Source organism: Camelina sativa, chromosome 11 (genome assembly GCF_000633955.1).
Source record: "Camelina sativa cultivar DH55 chromosome 11, Cs, whole genome shotgun sequence".
Lineage (NCBI taxonomy): Eukaryota > Viridiplantae > Streptophyta > Magnoliopsida > Brassicales > Brassicaceae > Camelina > Camelina sativa.
Window position 1 is genome coordinate 49,209,338 of NC_025695.1, and position 18,723 is coordinate 49,228,060.

At 33.7% G+C, this 18,723-nt stretch overlaps 4 protein-coding genes across 6 annotated transcripts; 2 read left to right on the forward strand and 2 right to left on the reverse strand.

Moving 5' to 3' along the window:
* Positions 906-4,444, forward strand: LOC104727339 (probable disease resistance protein At5g66910). Of its 2 annotated transcripts, XM_010446412.2 has the most exons (6): positions 906-1,721; positions 1,807-2,147; positions 2,485-2,550; positions 2,644-3,008; positions 3,094-3,299; positions 3,493-4,444. In XM_010446412.2, the coding sequence occupies exons 1-6, from the start codon at positions 1,076-1,078 to the stop codon at positions 4,326-4,328; spliced, it is 2,460 nt and encodes an 819-aa protein (XP_010444714.1). In that variant the 5' UTR covers positions 906-1,075; the 3' UTR covers positions 4,329-4,444. The 2 variants fall into 2 exon arrangements, with proteins under 2 accessions (XP_010444714.1, XP_010444715.1); XM_010446413.2 differs by lacking the exon at positions 2,485-2,550 and having other exon boundaries at positions 1,807-2,213.
* On the forward strand, positions 5,089-6,730 carry LOC104727341 (probable disease resistance protein At5g66890). Its single transcript, XM_010446416.1, has 3 exons — positions 5,089-5,358; positions 5,515-5,726; positions 5,825-6,730. The coding sequence occupies exons 1-3, from the start codon at positions 5,147-5,149 to the stop codon at positions 6,652-6,654; spliced, it is 1,254 nt and encodes a 417-aa protein (XP_010444718.1). The 5' UTR covers positions 5,089-5,146; the 3' UTR covers positions 6,655-6,730.
* On the reverse strand, positions 6,715-9,155 carry LOC104727340 (serine/threonine-protein kinase SRK2I). Of its 2 annotated transcripts, none has more exons than XM_010446414.2 (9): positions 8,784-9,155; positions 8,357-8,431; positions 8,169-8,270; positions 8,041-8,094; positions 7,850-7,942; positions 7,595-7,687; positions 7,403-7,507; positions 7,238-7,336; positions 6,715-7,159 (listed from the first exon to the last, which is right to left on the reverse strand). In XM_010446414.2, the coding sequence occupies exons 1-9, from the start codon at positions 8,967-8,969 to the stop codon at positions 6,869-6,871; spliced, it is 1,098 nt and encodes a 365-aa protein (XP_010444716.1). In that variant the 5' UTR covers positions 8,970-9,155; the 3' UTR covers positions 6,715-6,868. The 2 variants fall into 2 exon arrangements, with proteins under 2 accessions (XP_010444716.1, XP_010444717.1); XM_010446415.1 differs by having other exon boundaries at positions 8,357-8,489; positions 8,784-8,873.
* On the reverse strand, positions 11,303-14,091 carry LOC104727342 (LOB domain-containing protein 36-like). Its single transcript, XM_010446417.2, has 3 exons — positions 13,795-14,091; positions 12,157-13,265; positions 11,303-11,522 (listed from the first exon to the last, which is right to left on the reverse strand). Exon 2 carries the CDS (start codon positions 13,228-13,230, stop codon positions 12,262-12,264), a length of 969 nt encoding a protein of 322 aa, XP_010444719.1. The 5' UTR covers positions 13,231-13,265; positions 13,795-14,091; the 3' UTR covers positions 11,303-11,522; positions 12,157-12,261.

Below are 18,723 nucleotides of genomic sequence, written 5' to 3' on the forward strand. Positions count from 1 at the left end.
TTTTGGGAAAAGAGCATCTGTCCAACTGTGATGGACATCGGCTTTAAGCTTAGCTATTGAAAGCTGTGCCGCTTTTGCCAATTTATTACAAATCTGATTTATAAGATAATTTTATTTTATTTGGTTTGGATGAATTTCCAAAGTTTAAAAAGTTGACAAAAAATCACTCCTCCTTGGGAAATTTAGTCGGTGAAATATGGTCCACCAACTAAATAATTTATATTATATTACTTAATTACATAAGCTAGTATGAACTCACCACCGATCATATCAGAGATCCATGCATGCAGCTCACACAATACATGAGAAACGAGTGAACCAAAAACGATTATATTAGAAGAAAACGAATACATACATATATTAAGCGACATAATGATGTATCCGGGAGGATTTTATATTACGACAAAAGATGAAGCATGTGAGGAGTTGTTGATTAAGCATCATTTTTTGTTTTAGCTAAAATATTAAGTTACTAACCACTAATCTTTGATTATGTGTTCTTCTTCACTCCTTAATGATCACTATTTAGACTAAACGAGTAATATACAAGAGTCAACATGGGCTGACCCAATTCGAACATGTGAAACTTCTCACAATAATGGACACTCACATGCTATGTCTCCTCTTTTCATCCTATTTTATTGCTCTGATATCAAAATTACGAGCCATTGAAAATTGTATGGGTCAACCGGAAAAAAATAAATAAAAAGAATCGTGTTTGTATTTTGTAAGGTTTTTTTTGGGGTCGAAAATAGAGTATGGGCTTTTCAACCATGTATTTTTGGCCCGTATAAAATACTATTAAGATTTATCTAAATGGGCCGATAATGGAAAAATATATTTATATGGGCCTGGACTCTCTTTTTTTCTTGCAATTTTCAGGTACACTGTGAAGTGAAGTCAACAACGACGACGGCATTGCTTTGCAAGTACGATAAAAGCAAGCATCTGATTCTTCGTCTTCCTTAACGTGTTGGATCTTCAGGTTCTGTCGGCAGAGTCAGTGAGTTATATATATATTTTTTCATTCTGGGTTTGCGAGGAACTTGAGGAATCTGAAGAGAAAGCAAAAAGAATGAACGATTGGCTTAGTTTGGGATTAGGCTCTGTTGCGGGAGCTTTGGTCTCCGAAGGTCTGAAACTTTTGATCTCAGAGGCGAAAAAGGTGATAGCTTTCAAATCTGTATCTAAGGAGCTCGCATCAACGATGGAGTCATTGCTTCCGGTGATCAAACAGATCGAATCGATGCAAGATGGTGTGGAACTAGAAGATCTTAAGGTAACAATCGTTAAAGCTCTTGTAGTGGTAAAGGAGTGTTCACTTGTCAAGGATTGGAATCTACGCAAAAGATCTAAGTATACGAAAGAAGTTGAGGAAATCAATAGGAAGATGCTCAAGTTCTGTCAGGTTCAGCTACAGCTTCTTCTTCTTAGGAACCAGTTGAAGTCTATGCCTTCCATGGAAGGCATCAACAGTTATTTCCAAATCATCAATGAGAAGCTCGACCTTTTGAGTGTTGTTTCTTCTCCCTCTCCCGTTTTTACCAAGCTTTGTTCGGTTCCTAAGCTTAATATGAATCTTGTTGGATTGGATTGGCCATTGATGGATTTAAAGAAGAGGCTCCTTGACGATTCCGTTGTTAATCTTGTGGTCTATGGTCCTCCTGGGTGCGGGAAGACCACGCTCGTTACTCAGCTCTGTGATGATCAAGATATCAAACGTATATTATTCTACATCCTTATTTAAGTCTTGAAAGTTTCTATCTTTACACATGAATTGTATTCTCATAAAATTTGCATTGGCAGGAGTATTCAAGAAAATCTTCTTTTGCGTTATGTCGAGTACTCTTAATTTCAGAGCCATAGTACAAAATTTACTCCAAGACAACGGTTACGGAGCTATTACATTTGATGATGATTCTCAAGCAGAAACTGGCTTAAGAGAGCTGCTGGAGGAACTCACTGAACATGGTCCTGTATTGTTGGTGTTGGATGATGTGTGGCAAGGATCAGAGTTCTTTCTTCGGAAATTTCAAATTGACTTACCGGGTTATAAGACTTTGGTGACTTCTCGGTCTGACTTTTCGAGTTTATGGTCCACTTATCATTTGCAACCCTTGAAAGATGAAGATGCTAGGTCCCTTCTCATTCAGTGGGCATCTCCGCCTCATCACACATCTTTAGATGATGAGTATGAAGATCTTCTCCAAAAGGTATTAGTATCATCTCTATGTTTCTTTTTCTTTATAATGTAGACTCGACCTTAAAGTTTTAAGCTTTGATTGTCATCCTTGTGGAAACACTATATTCATCTTTGTAGGTATTGAAACGTTGCAGTGGATTCCCTCTTGTTATTGAAGTAGTCGGCATTTCACTTAGAGGAAAAGCCCTATATTTATGGAAAGGCCAAGTGGAAAGCTGGTCTGAAGGGAAAACAATTCTTAGTAACCCTCATCCTACTGTGCTACAACGTCTTCAGCCTANGTTCAGTGGGCATCGCCGCCTCAGCACATATCTGTAGATGATGAGTATGAAGATCTTCTCCAAAAGGTATTAGTTTCATCTCTATGTTTCTTTTTCTTTATAATGTAGAATCGACCTTCAAGTTTTAAGCTCTGATTAACACTATATTCATCTTTGTAGGTATTGAAACGTTGCAATGGATTCCCTCTCGTAATCGAAGTAGTCGGCATTTCACTAAGAGGAAAAGCTCTATATTTATGGAAAGGGCAAGTGGAAAGCTGGTCTGAAGGGAAAACAATTCTTAGTAACCCTCATCCTACTGTGCTACAACGTCTTCAGCCTAGCTTCAATGCCCTGGAACCCCATCTTAAAGAGTGTTTCTTGGTCGTGGGTTCATTTCTTGAGGACCAAAAGATATGGGCTTCGCTTATACTTGACATATGGGTGGAATTATTTGGTAGAGGTAGCAGCAGCAGTACCAACGTGTACATGAAGTACCTTAATGACCTTGCTTCCCAGAATCTGCTTAAAATTGTTCCTCTCGGGTAATCTTATTTCTTTTTCAACGTTCATCTCATTGCACCTTCTTGCCCCCTACCATTTTGATGAACTTATTTGTTAACTTACCAGGACAAATGAGCACGAAGACAGCTTCTACAGTGAGTTGTTAGTCACTCAACATGATATTCTGAGGGAGTTGGCTATTTACCAAAGCGAACTGGAACCAATCCTGGAAAGAAAAAAACTAAATTTGGAGATACTAGAGGACAACTATCCGGACTGGTGTGTGAATCTATGTCAACCTATTAATGCTAGACTTTTGTCCATCTTTACTGGTAATTCTTTCAAGTCCTCTTTTTCTAAAAGTTTGTGCATAGGGACCTAACATCATACTCATCTGGAGATGTGTGACATTCTTATAACTATGTGCATAGGGACCTAGCATCATACTCATACTCATCATGCTGTTTCTAGAAATATGACATTCTTATAACTATGCTCGACTCTCGTTTTTTATTATTTTTACAGATGATTTGTTCTCATCAAGGTGGGTGGAATTGGATTTCCCCAATGTTGAGGCCTTAATTCTTAATCTATCTTCATTAGACTATGCATTACCAAGCTTCATTACTGGAATTAAGAAGCTAAAAGTTCTGACAATCACAAACCACGGTTTTTATCCAGCAAGATTGACAAATTTTTCATGTCTAAGCTCATTGCCAAACTTGAAACGGATTAGATTGGAGAAAGTTTCAGTAACTTTGCTAGACATTCCCCAGTTGCAACTCGGCAGTCTCAAGAAGCTATCTTTGGTTATGTGTAGTTTTGGTGATGTTTTCTATGAGACAGAAAAAATAGATCTCTCTAAAGCTCTACCGAGTCTACAAGAGATTGAAATAGACTACTGCTATGATCTAAATGAGTTGCCGTATTGGGTCTCTGAAGTTGTTTCATTGAAGACCCTTAGCATCACAAACTGTAATAAGCTCTCTACACTTCCAGAAGCTATAGGCAACTTGAGTAAACTGGAAATGTTGAGGCTGCGTTCTTGTATTAATCTCTCTGAGCTGCCTGAAGCGACTGAGAGACTCAGCAACTTGCGGTTTCTTGATATTTCTCATTGCTTAGGATTGAGAAAGTTGCCTCAAGAGATTGGCAAACTGCAGAAGCTTAAAAAGATATCGATGAGGAAGTGTCCGGGATGCAAGTTACCGGATTCAGTGAGGAACCTAGAGAATCTGGTGGTCAAATGCGATGAAGAAACAGGATTCTTGTGGGAGAGGTTGAAGCGAAAAATGAGAAATTTGAGAGTTCAAGAGGAGGAGGAAACAGAGCAAAACCTGAACTTATTTCAAATGTTTTAATGTGTGATATAAGTGATTATTGTGTGTATTTTACTAACTGATTAATGTGTGTGTTATAAAAAAATGTATATATAAAATAAAGAGATTTCCAATTAGATGTAAGATAGAATTTGAAATTTCAAGCTAGCAATTAAATTGTGTTACTACTGAGAAAGTGCCATGCCAAACGTTTTTGTGTACGTCAATCTTCTGAACCATTTCAAAAGTACTAAATCCTTGATCCTTATCTAAATTGAATAATTCTGAAAAGAGTAAGTACTAAATCCTTCATCCTTATCTAAATTGAATAAATCTGAAAAGAGTAACATCAAAATTCTTGACAAATTATAATAGTAATACTCAACATTATTCGTTATAATTTAATATTTCAAAAAATTTATTTCAACATTCTTCATTATAATTTAATATTTCAAAAACTAATAATTATTTCAAAATTTTTATTAATCTAATATTTAATGTTTGTTTTATATTTGTACTTATCAATTAATATAGTAAGATTTTTAAAGAGATCTTTTATTATTTTTCTTGTCACATTTTAATTCAAACAATGTGAGCACGTTTGACATCTTTTACCGACCACGTTTATGGCTTCCCGTATTTGACAAGTCACAATTTTTAATCCTTTTCAACTTAAACTTCAATTTTGGGTTTGATTTGTTAAATTTCCATTAAAACTCTCGCGTGTACTTTTCCTTTATAAATCCATCATTATGTGGAAGAGTCACGTTTTTATAATAAAAGAAAGAGTCATTCAAGAGAGTAAATTTCTTTGTTTTCGGCTTTTGATCTTAAATTTATAAAACTCCTCTCCGTTCGTTATGGATTTGATTTCGATCCAAAGCTTTGATGCCTTGCCTCACAATCTTAGAGAGTGTTTGTTGGACATGGCCTCGTTTCTTGAAGTCCAAAGGATAATAGCTTCCACAATAATTGACTTATGGTCTGAATTATACGGCAACGAGAGTAGTCTTTGTATGAATTACCTCCAAGAGCTCGCCTCTCACAATCTCCTTCAACTTCTTCCTCTAGGGTATGTTACTTTCTGTTCATCCACCAATTCTTGATCTCGCTATATATTTGTAATATTCTTAAACCTAAAACCTAAAGAAAAATTGGTATATTTCATTCTTTTTGAATAGATTTATGGCCTTTTTCAAATCTTTCCTTTGTTTTTTTGCATTTACAGGAGGAATGATTGTGATAATGGCTTCTACAATGAACTCATGGTCAAACAAGACAACTTCCTTAGAGAATTTGCTATAAATCAATGCCAGACAGAACCAATCTTCGAGAGGAAAAGACTAAACTTGGAGATACAAGAAAACAAATTCCCAAACTGGTGTTTGAATCCAGAACATCCTATCTTTATTAATGCATCTCTTTTATCTATCTCTACCGGTAATATAGTTACTTCTTTGCTCTGTTTCACACATTCTTTAACCACATTTTTTACAACTGTATCTGATTGATTCTCTTTTCTTTTTTGGTGTTTACAGATGATTCATTTTCATCAGGTTGGGGTGAAATGTATTGTCCAAATGCTGAGGCTTTAGTTCTTAATATCTCTTCATCTAACTATGCATTACCAAACTTCATTGCTACAATGGAGAAACTGAAAGTTGTGATTATCATTAATCATGGTCTTGATCCTGCAAACGTAACCAATTTGTCGTGTCTCAGCTCATTACCAAACCTGAAACGGATTAGATTCGAAAAAGTTTCAATCAATCTGCTTGACATTCCCTATTTGCAACTTATGAGTCTTGAGAAGCTGTCTTTATGGTTGTGTCACGTTGTTGAGACTGACAACGAGACAGAAGTTGATGTTTCTGAAACTTTACAGAGTTTACAGGAAATCGAAATTGATTACTGCTACAATCTTGTTGACTTGCCTTATTGGATCTATCAAGTTGTTTCATTGAAGAAGCTTAGCGTCACAAACTGTAACATGCTTTGCAGAGTCCTAGAAGCTATATGCGACTTGAGGAACCTTGAAGTGTTGAGACTGAGTGATTGTACTAGTCTCATTGAGCTGCCTGAAACGATCGACAAACTCAGTAATTTGCGGTTTCTTGATGTGTCTGGTGGCTTCCAACTGAAAAAATTGCCTCTAGAAATTGGAAATCTGCAGAAACTTGAAACGATTTCGATGAAAGATTGTTACCGATGCGAGTTACCGGATTCAGTGAAGCATCTAGAGAACCTGGAAGTGAAATGCGACGAAGAGACTGCGTTCTTGTGGAAACGATTGAAACGAAAAATGAAGAATCTAACAATAACAGCGGAAGAAACAGAACATAACCTCAACTTGCTTCAACTGTTCTAAATGTTAATTTGCTTTTTGTGTGTGTGAGGTTTTTGTAACATTGGAGAATATTATATATAATATATATACACAGATATGATATTTTCCATTATGTAGTATGTGAGAAAAAAAAACAAGAAACAAACAGAGACAATACAAAAATGGTAGAAATTGAAACCAGAAGATCAGCAGAACATATAAAGAAGTGTTTTGGTCATTTAAAAAGCTTTTTAAATTAGAGAGCGTAAACTATCTCTCCGCTACTGTCAATGTCGATTTCAGATTCAGAATCAAAGTCGTCCATGTCATCGTCAAGATCAAGGTTGTCAGTCATGAACTCGTCAAGGTAACGGTTTCGAACAGCGGGAATTGTAGCTTCAGAGATGATTTGCATGATTGTGTCAAGGCTCTGCATTGGCTGTTCAGGCTCCTGAAACTGGCTTCCAGTGTTGCTCTCGTCCATTAGATCAGCTGGGAGGTTCTTCAAAAACCAATCATGAGTCTTGATCTCTGGAATGCTAATCCTCTGTAATAACAACAACCGTCAAAACTATCATTTCTCCGATGAGCTGAGGATTAGAGATGAAAGAGAAGAGTGACTTACAGTAGCGGGATCAGCCACGAAGATTCTTGAGATTAGATGACAGCATTCAGGTGAAATCCGTATGTCGTCAGGGATTGAGTATTTAACGCTAAGGATTCTCTGCGTTTCAGAATCAATGAAGTGAGAATAAGATAAACAAAGAAACAACGTTTTATAAGAGGTTACCTGTATTGTTTTCCGATAGTCTCTTGGCTCTTCTGGATCTTCGAATGGATAAGCTCCAACCAACATGACGTATAAGGTTACACCGCATGACCATACATCTGCAATCTGGTATTTTTGTAACACTCGATCCTTAGTTATTCACCCATGGGAAAAAAGAAGACCACATATGAAATTCTTTAAAGCCTCCTTTACCTTGCCATCATATTCCTGACGAAGCAGTACCTCTGGAGCGATGTATGCAGGAGTACCGACAGTTGACTTTGGTTGTGAATGAAGAACAGATGACTGACAAAAACAAAAGCGTAAGGGAAGTAAAAAAACAGACATTGAACAAAGTATATGGAGATAAGCAAAGTTGTGATACAGCACAAAAACAGGGGAAATTAGTGTGAGAATAGAGGAACCAAAAGATGTACAGTTGCTGGTACCAAAAGGACTAAGTAATACCTTAGAATATCCAAAATCACAAATTTTTAAGCGAGGGGCAGGACTCCCATCCAACAATGTATTCTCCAGCTTCAGGTCCCGATGGCAAATTTGCTTCACAAACACATGAAAGAAGCAGAGTATTTAACAGGTGGCGAAATAAGAAGATTACAAGTCCCTAACGATCCATAAAACAATTACTCTACACATACCATCTCATGACAATAACTGACTCCAGATATAAGCTGCTGAAAGAAGAAGCGAGCCTGTACAAGAAGAAAAAATCAAGAATCAAACGTGAAACTCAGATAATAGAATTGAGCTGAAAAGCAAAGCAAACCTCATCCTCACTAAACCGTCCTGCATCACAAATCCGCTCGTAAAGCTCGCCTCCAGAAGCATATTCCATTATGATAGCCAGATGAGTCGGCGTCAAAATGACCTACCCTCAAGTGTACACAAGAATGTAAACAGAGTGTAACAGATCATCACTGGCTTAACTAATTGCAAAAAAGACAATAATTATACCTCTTTAAATCTGACAATATTAGGATGCCTTAATGATCTGTGGTTAATGATCTCCCTTTGAACATTTTCATCAATCTGCAACTCCCACATTTCAAAGGTAACTCAGCCACAAGTGATTCACAACTGTCCTAATCTACAAAAGCACAACACTGAAACCTCCCTCAAAAACTTAAAAAATCACCATTCAATTCAAATGTTGAGAGAATTAGGAAGCTCAACATCTTTCAAATCACAACATTAAAAGCAAAACCAATCATCCACATCAATTAAAAACGCAAACTTTCAAGTATACCACCTGGAAAGTGAAAAAACTTAAAAGAAAAAGACAAACACACTATAAATATAAAACCAAACTTCCAAATNAATGTAGAAAAACGAAAGAAAACAAAAAAAATATGAGATTTTTTAATAAGAAGAAAAAAGAAACCTTGTCTCCTCGCTCGATGTACTTAACAGCAACAAGCTCCTTAGTGAGTTTGTCTCTCATAAGGCGAGCAACACCGAAGTTACCAGAGCCAATATCCTTAACGAAGTCATAACGATCACTATCGTGCATAATCGGCATATCAATAGGTCCTGCTGCTGTGGTGGTGGTCACCGGAGCTCGATCCATTATTTCTCTCTCTCTCTCTCTGATCAAAAAAATCAAATAAAAAGGGAATTCGAATATGTTAAGTCGCTGGAATCTAGGAAGAAGAAGATTCGAGAAATGGAAATATATCTTTCAAGAAAAGGGAACAACGAATGAGGAAAGAGAGAAGAAGAAGAAGAAAGAGCAAACCCACCCAAGAAGAAAAAAATAATAATAATTGGTTTCCCCAAGAGATAAGGATAAATACCAAAAACGACACCGTTCTGTTGCTTTGATACGACAACAGCCGCCGCGTTTTGATGCTTGATGTTGCTTCGTAAGAAACTATCACCCCAAAAATAAAAATAAAACTAAAGTGAAAAAGAAGAAAGTGCGACTTCACTCGTCCTTGTCTCCTAAAAAACAAACTTTTTTTCTCTCTATATCTGTTTCGATTTCTTTCTTCTTCTTTTTTTTTTTCCTTTTTTCCAGTTAAAGAAATTTTATCAAACATATAAATAGTTGTGATAAAAATGTATATATTATAAACATATTATTCTATAAAATAAAGTAAAAATAGTTTGGAGGAAAAAGAAAAACTTAGTTCAGAAGGAAACAGAAGCTTGAGAGTCACGTGCCATGTGATCAAAGAATATTCGGTAGTATGATGCCGTTACTTGACGGCGTCAAGCGCAGACACTCGTTGCAATAACGTAAACGGAGCTTGAGACAAGACGAGTTTTTGACTACTGTTGAGGATGACACTGACATTGACGTGGCAAGTTTTAAACGTTTTTTTATTTTATTAATGGGCTTGTCACTAATTCTGTTAAATAAAAAGGCCTTTTTAGTTACAGACCAACGCCAGCCCATTTGCACAATGGATGAACAGCATTTTTATCATATTTTGCATGATTGTATTTAGTCAAACTTTGGCTTATTGATTTTGTCGGTCCATATATATGTAACGTCTAGACACACTTAAATTATATAATCCACTAAGGACTGTTGTATTCAATTGGTTGTTGGATTGACCTAGTTAGAAATCTTTTTATGGGATTTATTGCGACACGAGACATTGGTTATAATACCAAAAAAAGGTACACTACTAGTGACTAGTGTGTTTAGAGATAGAGAGATGTATGTACTGTAGTAGTATCATTTTATTTTATTTTTTAAGTCAATACTAATATGTGGAGTGAATGGGGTTTATGGGTAAGTGCGCAATTAATGGGTCAGTGCTTAATTTAATGACCGATGCTCATCAATTTCATCACCTTCTCTTTATTGCTATACTAAGCATCCTACTGGTGAGATTACTATACTATTATATGCACATGCACATGCACATGAACATGAACATTTAGTTTCCATGTTTCTCATGGATCATTCAGGTAAAATATCTAAACCACACTCACATTGATTGATATAGCTACTGATTGATATGATCATGACATTGACAAATTGATTAAAAGTTTTATACTTAGATTGGTATTGATTCTGTGAAATTAAATGGTATTATTATCTGTTTATCGGCGGCCGTTTTTATTCAAGTGTGCGTGAGATTGTTAGACACATCATGTTATGTTGGGGGTCCTTAAGGCAGGGTTTTATAAAACGGTGAGGATATGGAAGAGAGAGCCAAATAGTTATAAATTTGTGAATGGTCAAAGACTGTTAATAAATGAACCAACAGATTCTTAATTGCCAAGCATTCACACTTAACTACTTCTTTAGCTTCATTTACCTACTTGATCATTATTATATGCGTTTGTTTATAAACAAGTATAGCACACTCTCTTTTTAAAAATGTAGTAGCCTTTTTGTAATTATTATAGGGGTGTTTTATAAACTGTACTCCTTTTGTTTATTTTTTGAGTAAATATAACACGATCGAGACTCATAGTTTAAATAAGTGGGTTGTCCAAAAACAAATCAGTATGTAAGTGTAACAATTTTCAATAAACATGTCAAACTTCAAAATATCATTTTTGAAAAAAAGAAAACCAAACTTAACGACATTTAAATTTTCAGAAATAACAATTATATTGTAAACAAGGATTAAACAAAGATGGATTATTCCATAGTTTTTATATAGATTATTCCATAGTTTTTATATAATCCTTCGGATGACATCGATATGATAAACCACTAGGCCAAGTAACCATCCTCTTGACATCTAATTTACAAATAGATTTGCAACCAGAAACACTAATTTCTCATTTTTTTTCCTTAAACCGAAAGAAATGTCAAAAAAAAATTAATAAGAAGAAGATACAAGAAAGAAAAAGAAAAAAACGTAAAGTAGTAAGTATTTGTGTCCATGCTAAAGAAGCGGACGGGAAATGGAGTTGGAGATCTTTTGTTCAGCCTGATACGTACGAGCCTTTTGGTTTTATATATACTTTTTATACTCTTCAGCAAAACTGCCTGTATGATACTCAAAATCAACCAAATAACGCTGACTTTTTTTGTGAGTCGTTTGTGACTTTTACGTGGTGAGTGTCTTTTTCGCTGTTGGAAGTGCGACAAGGTTTGAAAGAAAGAAAAACTCGATTGCGTCCATAATGCCTTGCGCAAAGTCAGAGTTTCCAACTGCAAGAAAAGTCGAGGAAATAAGTAAAAAAAAAACTAAAGTAATGATCCAAGAGAGACTAAAGAAACAATATTTATTAGAATTAATTAAAAGAACTTGATCGATGTGATTGACGCTAATACATGCATGAATAAAAGTGTATCTTATGGGACAACACTTAAAAGATTTCCAGACAGAAAGGTGTAAGCAAATCTTAAGATACACAAATTTTCTCTCTTTCATCTCCATTAGGTAGAGTAGAACAGATTACTACATATCACACAAGTCTAAATCAAGAATTGGTGAAGTGATATGACCCACCATGATTTTTCTTTCTTTTAAACCCTTTTTTTTATAAAAATAACTAGGTTAGTTAATACATTATTGTTCAGAGAATCCAACAAAAAGGAAGTTGTTTAAAAATATGGGCTATATGGCTATGAGAGTATAGGAGAGTTATTGAAGACATGACAAGGCTTTTTCATTAAATGTTAAATGTAAAGAGCAAAACCTCCTCTGTTCCACTGTAACTGTGCTATACCATAAATAAAGAACATTCAAAATGCAGAGAAAATGCAAAGAACTCCATCATCCATATCCATGTAACAAAACCCTAATTATTGAAAATGAAAATCGAGTCTTTTTGCCACGTACCTTAGGAAAATTTTGTAGAGTTTATCGAGCAGCGAGAAGGTCAAAGGCCGTATCTTTCTTTTTTAATATCCCTCTTTTTTATTATTCCTCAGTTAGCGAGCGAGATTAACCAATGACACTCCTTCTACCCTCCTCGCTCTCTGAATTTGGTTGCGTCTGCGTTTGCGTCTCCTGCGTTTGAAGCGGTAGCGGCTGAGAAGATTGTGTAGGTATGAATAGTTGAGCCTCATGATGTTGCTGCTGTTGATGATGATGATGATGTAACTGCTGATCCGTATGGTAATTATTATTCGTCGAAGGACTATCATCATCAACAAAGTTACCTCCAAGAGACATTCCGGTTACGGCTGTATCACCGGAGCTTAATTGATTAAACCCAGTAACAGTAACTGAACCGGTCGGTATAGAGTCAAAACCATTATTAAACCTCAAAATCTCAACTTGAGATTGGTTTTGATGGTGTGGACTACTACTTCCTCCTCCTCCTCCATAAGCTCTAAACATCTCATTCTGTTGCTCCCTCGCAACCGCTGCTAACTGCTGAGCCTCAAAGATCTGTTGCTGCTGCTGCTGCTGGTACAATTGTCCAGTTGGAATAGCCATCATCGGCAACAAGTTATGATGATGCTGAGTCAAAACAGACGCCGAAGAAGAAGATGGTCGTTGAGGAGGTTGCAGCGGTAGAGACATGAAATGCGGTTGAGGCGGCGGTTGGAGAATAGGGAGCATAGCTTGAGGACCAACGTACGTAGCGAGCTCTTTCTTGGCGTTTTCAAGATCGTGTTGAAGCTGTTTAAGACGGTGTTGAAGGATTGAGATCAAACCGACGCAACCGTAAACAGGATCGCGTAGTCGAGCTTCGGCTTCGTAGAATAGAGAGTTTACGGCGTCTTCTCTTTGGTTAGAGGCGAGCTCGTTGAGAAGCTTAGCGACGTTACTTGCTCCAAAGACTTTGTGAACGAATGCGAATTTTTGAGGTTGGTCTGGTGGGAAATATGGAGCGAATACGCATTCTTGAGTGCATTTTCTTCTCAAGAATTTACAAGCTGCGCAAGGAGAGCTTGAAGACGCCATTTTCTTGTTTTGTTTATCTTGAGAGACTTGAGAGCCTGAGAAGAATATAAAAGAAAAAAAGAAAAAAAATACTATTCAGTTTCTTTAATTAAATACGAAAATTTTCTTGAAAATAATGAAATAGGGATCGTGAAAATAAATGCATCGAGGAAGCTTCGTGTAAGTCATTAGATGAGACCCCTATGAAGTTGAGAGATTGTAAATAAATGTTATCGTGATTCGTGCAACAAAAATAAAAATCCGTACAAGTAATAGAATAGTGAAATGGAAAGGAGAAAAATAAATAAACTGATCATAAACATTACAAACCTGCAGGATCAAGATGGCCAAGAGAAAAGTTATCAGATCTATTTACAAGTCGATAAAAATTTTCTTTTTTCAAAGGGAAAGGTTTATGTGTATGTAAATGGTACGTATAAGAAAAGAACAGATTCCAGAAAATAAAGCAAAATATAAATCATCAAAATAAAATGAAAAGAAAAATCTATCAATATCAATCTTTATCAATCAGATTTTTTAACTAAATCAAATCATAGAACAAAAAAGGAAATAAACAGACTTTACCTCAATTAAACTACAAATCTTTCTCTATTCCAAAAAAGCTCTCTAGCTAGCTCTCTTTCTCTCTGATTTTTTCGTTTCGCTCTAGCTTCATATATCACTATCTTGATCGTTTGACTCCATGATCGATAGAGTGAGTAGGAAGTAACTCTCGGGCTCTAGGGTTTCTGAGAAAACCCAGAAAAAAACCCGATTATATGATCTGATCTCCGATTTATTCTGCCCTAAAGCTGTCCCGTAGATTTTATAAAACGAAGAGAGATAAAAGATCTGAAAGAAGAAAGAAGAAAATGAAAAAAAAAAGAAAAGGGAAGGCTTTACTACTGAGGAGGACGATGTTTTATATCAGTGAATACGCCACAAACCATAACCGTTGAGATTACAAGAGAGTGTGATTTACCGCCGTTGGATCTCATAATTATTAAATTTGGGTTTTAAATTATAAGCAACCACGTTTGTGATTACAGTTTTATCCCTGAATTATTTCATAATTTAATTTTGTCTTGACTTAATTACCCTCTAACTGCTGTCTTCGTCTGGAGATAAGTCATTTTCAAATTTCATCTCTAAAAATCTCAAAAATTGATTCGAAATCGTTACACAGTTACTGAAAAAGTCAGCCCCCACAAATTTCTTTTATTAACGAAAGCTTTTTATTACAATAACATGGTATTTATTTTTTTAAAGGCTTTTAAGCATAGATTTGTATTTGACATAACAGAAATATGTTATCAACTTTATATATATATATATATATATGTTATTCCCGAATACGTACTTTGTAGTAAGATGATTAAAGGGTCACATGCCCACTGGAGATGGAATTAAAGTGCTTCGTTATGTTCAACACAAGTCTAATGTTGCACATGTTTGTGTTTTCGGCACTGATAATTACATTATTTTGTTCTTGTTGTTAATCTATATATCATTGAATGCAGTCAGGTTTTTAAGAAAAAAAGGGTAAAGTTAGCTAAGCATTCACTGCTGAGAATATTTAAATTGCTTCGGAGTAGTATTTTTTTTTAAGTTTACAAAAAAAAAAATTGCACTGGAACTATAAAATGATAAATTAAGGCGAAAAATTCTTTTAAAATGTAATAATTCAGTTTTAACGTAGAAAAATATTATGTTCTCGTCTTCCCTAGAAGTAGTAAAGAAATTGTAAATAGCAAATGTTGACCATTTGTAGGGGTATTATTGTAGTTACGACTTACGAGTACAGACCCACCCAGCCCCACTATGAGTTGCCGCACGTGCGCCAGAACCAAAATAATCAACGTAGTTAAATAAAGTTAGGTCAAACTTTAACCACATGGACTTACAAATTTTATTTTATTTTGTCTCATATATCATATTCATTTTTTTTACAAGATTCACACGAAAAAAATAGACGAAGAAGGATTTAATTAGATGTCCTGACATAGGTGTATGTGTATCTAGTATGCAACGTATTCGAAATTAAAGCGGATGATTCCAAACTTTTGAATAATTCTTTTTAGATCCACAAAATCGATAATCCATATATTTATTTGTTAGGATTTCATTTCAATTTTCAAGCTTTGTGTAATTTAGTTTAGCAAAAAAATAATTCCAAACCTTGTGTTAAATGAGCTCAATTCATTGTCTAATTCCCTGCCTGATAAAGACACTTTCATGCATAGGCAGTTTCACACTTGCAAAACACTGACACATATCATTCTCGCGGTAATCTTTCCATGAAAACGATAAATAAGTTTCTTCAAAATTTTGAGTTGGTGAATGGTGATAATACGTTAAAAAAAACTCAAACTACATTTTTATTTTTAACCAAAAATCGATTATTATTTATTATATTAGAACTATAGACAATATACACTTTGAAAAAAATAATTGAGAAAAAAAACTAACAATTAAAAAGTCTTTTTTGTTAGATAACGCTTAGGTCAGGAAATTATTTAAAAAAACAAAGTTTTCAAGGGTGCACAAATACCCATATAGACTAAAAATAAAAATAGTAATAGAGTATTGGATTTCACCTTTTCTCCCATTTGTATCGTTGAGTTTTATGAAACCTAGGCAGAAAATTAACGTAGAAACGTAGAAAAGTCGCGTACGAAACAAAAGAAAAATATATACTACTACAAAGGAACAAGGGATTGGCGTTAAAAGTTGGTATACGATGGCACTTTTCATACGTACTCGTACGCATCATACTTTGCTTTCAATTAGCTCTTTGAATTAATTTTCATAAACCTACCTTCACAATTTTGTTTAAAAAAAAAATCTAACAAGAAATAGAAAGCATATTTGAAGAGAAATAAAAAATATAGGAGTTGAGATTAAGATCCATCCGATCTTTAAGACGTGGACCTGTCTAAAACTATAAAGTATACATACTTATTTCATTCGTGCACATCAGATGGCAATGCTGTAATAAATGATTACAGAGTAGTAGAACGACGAAAATACCATTGGATGGTGCGGTGCCGTGCATGTCATCTTAATATCGCCAATAGAATTCGACCGAAGTTTTACAGTGGGGCCAATCATAAGAAGGGACAAAAGAGATGATAAACGAATACATCATCCATCTATGAATAAATTATACAGTAAAATAAAATTGTTAAAGTTTATTTTTTCTTTTTCTAAAATATAAAATTTAATGCTGTATATAACCAAATTCGTTCATGAATTTTTACAATGCTGAAGTTGCAAATATATGTATTGTTTTATGAATAGTTGTAATCTCGCTATTCTTTTTGTGTTGTAGAGTCTTACTTTACTAGTTTGAGGTTGGTAATTTGGGGAAGGAACTGAGACATACAAGTTAAAAACACCTTCTCTTTTTTTTTGTCTCATTCTAAAAATATATATTATATCTCCAAGTTAAAAGTTAAAAAATTCGTTGGGTTTGTTATATATTATTGTTAGCATGTTGACTTTGCTATTTGCTCTGTCATAGACATTGTCACGTGCATTGGACCGTCTTTTATCTGCATGATATTAATGTTATTACATGTCTTATTGTAATATTCTTATTGTCTCCCCTCTAATTAGAGTCTTACAAAAACAAATTAATTTTCAAGTGTGTATAGTGATATAACAGACCAAACCATGTAAATAATGAAATTACATGAAATAAGCACATATATTATTGATCACATGTATTGCATTGCATAAATGCATACCATATTTGTACATGCATGGTACATAGCTAATAATAATACATTATAAAATGTTGTATCATATTGTCCAACAATATTTCACATAATATGATTATTAAATTATTTTGTAATTTCATTCTAAATTCTAATTATAAGTATATTTTAATATATAGACATTATAAATATTTATATAAAAATAGCTGAATTCATCTTTCGTTTAAAGAGATAACTAAATGTATATTTAAAAATATAATTTGATTAACTTGAAGTTCCTGTCATATATTTATTTTCATTGTATCTTCAATTTTTTTAATTTAAACCAGTTCTTTATTCTTTATTCAGAATAAAGATATTATGAATTTTCTCACAATTTTTATTAACTTACATATTATATCAAATATTTTGTAACTCTCATATTTATAATCATATTCATAGTTTAAAGCACTAAATTTTAATTAATTACAATTATTTATTTATGTTTATGTTGACATTTTTGTCACCTTCATAGTATTTATAGAATTGCAATGACTGATTAATGACATTAAAAAAATAAGAAATAACATCTTGATACAAAAAATAATACATTATAAAATGTTGTATCATATTGTCTATTAATATTTCACATAATATAATTATTAAATTATTTTGTAATTTTATTCTAATTATAAAATCTAAAATATATTTTAATATATATAAATTATAAATATTTATAAAGAAATAGCTGAATTCATCTTTCATTTAAAGAGAGAACAAAATGTATATTTAAAAATATATTTGATTAGCTTGAAATTCCTGTCATATATTTATATTTATAGTAACTTTGATTTCTTTTTATTTAAAACAAAAATCAGTTCTTTATTCAGAATAAAAAAATTATGAATAAAACTTCAATCATATTAGATTACAAACCTCATCATATTGGCTGAATTTGTCATGTGCATATTTGGCTTACCGGAAAGGCAAGTTGGTGCTACATTAGAAGCTGCACGCATTCCATCCTTTTGAGTCCCAATCCATTAAAGATTATGTGATATTCTCTGAAAATACACAATACATCACTGAATCACTAAAACTACCTTATTTTTTTTTTGAAAATAAAATCTACCTTATTAAATAGTCATTTTTCTATATTATGATTAATAAAGAAAAAATAATATACTTTGTCTTTCAAACTCAGTTTGCTTTATCGGATGGATATAATTGCTGACTAGTCGATCAATAAAACATCTCTAAGAATATACAAGATTGAAGTCATGTAAATAAACAAATAAAATAAAAGTAATATTGGTTGGTACGAAAATAAGTCAAAATAATTTAAACAAAGAATGTTTGGAGTATGGACATTTGCAACTTTGGTTGATGGACGTAAACATAAGCTTAGCGTGTGAGCAACTGCATACTGATACGGCTTGGAAAATTCAGAAGAAAACAAGGATAGAATGTTGTTATTACGATAGAGACAAAAAGCACGACCAAATCATTCGTGATTCTTTTTTTTATAAAATATCTCAATCGACACATATCATTTGTGTAGTTTATGTATATAATAACAATAAAATGCAATTTGGATGAGTATGTTTCATTTTTTTTTTTTTTTTTTTAACTGGATTAGTATGTTTCATATGTATATGGATTTCAGCACAATTTTGGTTCACAACCTTTTTATTTGGTTTACAGTCCATAGATTTTTTTTTTTAATATGTGTATAGAACTCAATAACAAAGACTATTATTAATATGGGCCAATAAAAGGCCTAATACTAATATTTTTTTTTTTTTTTTAGTCCATA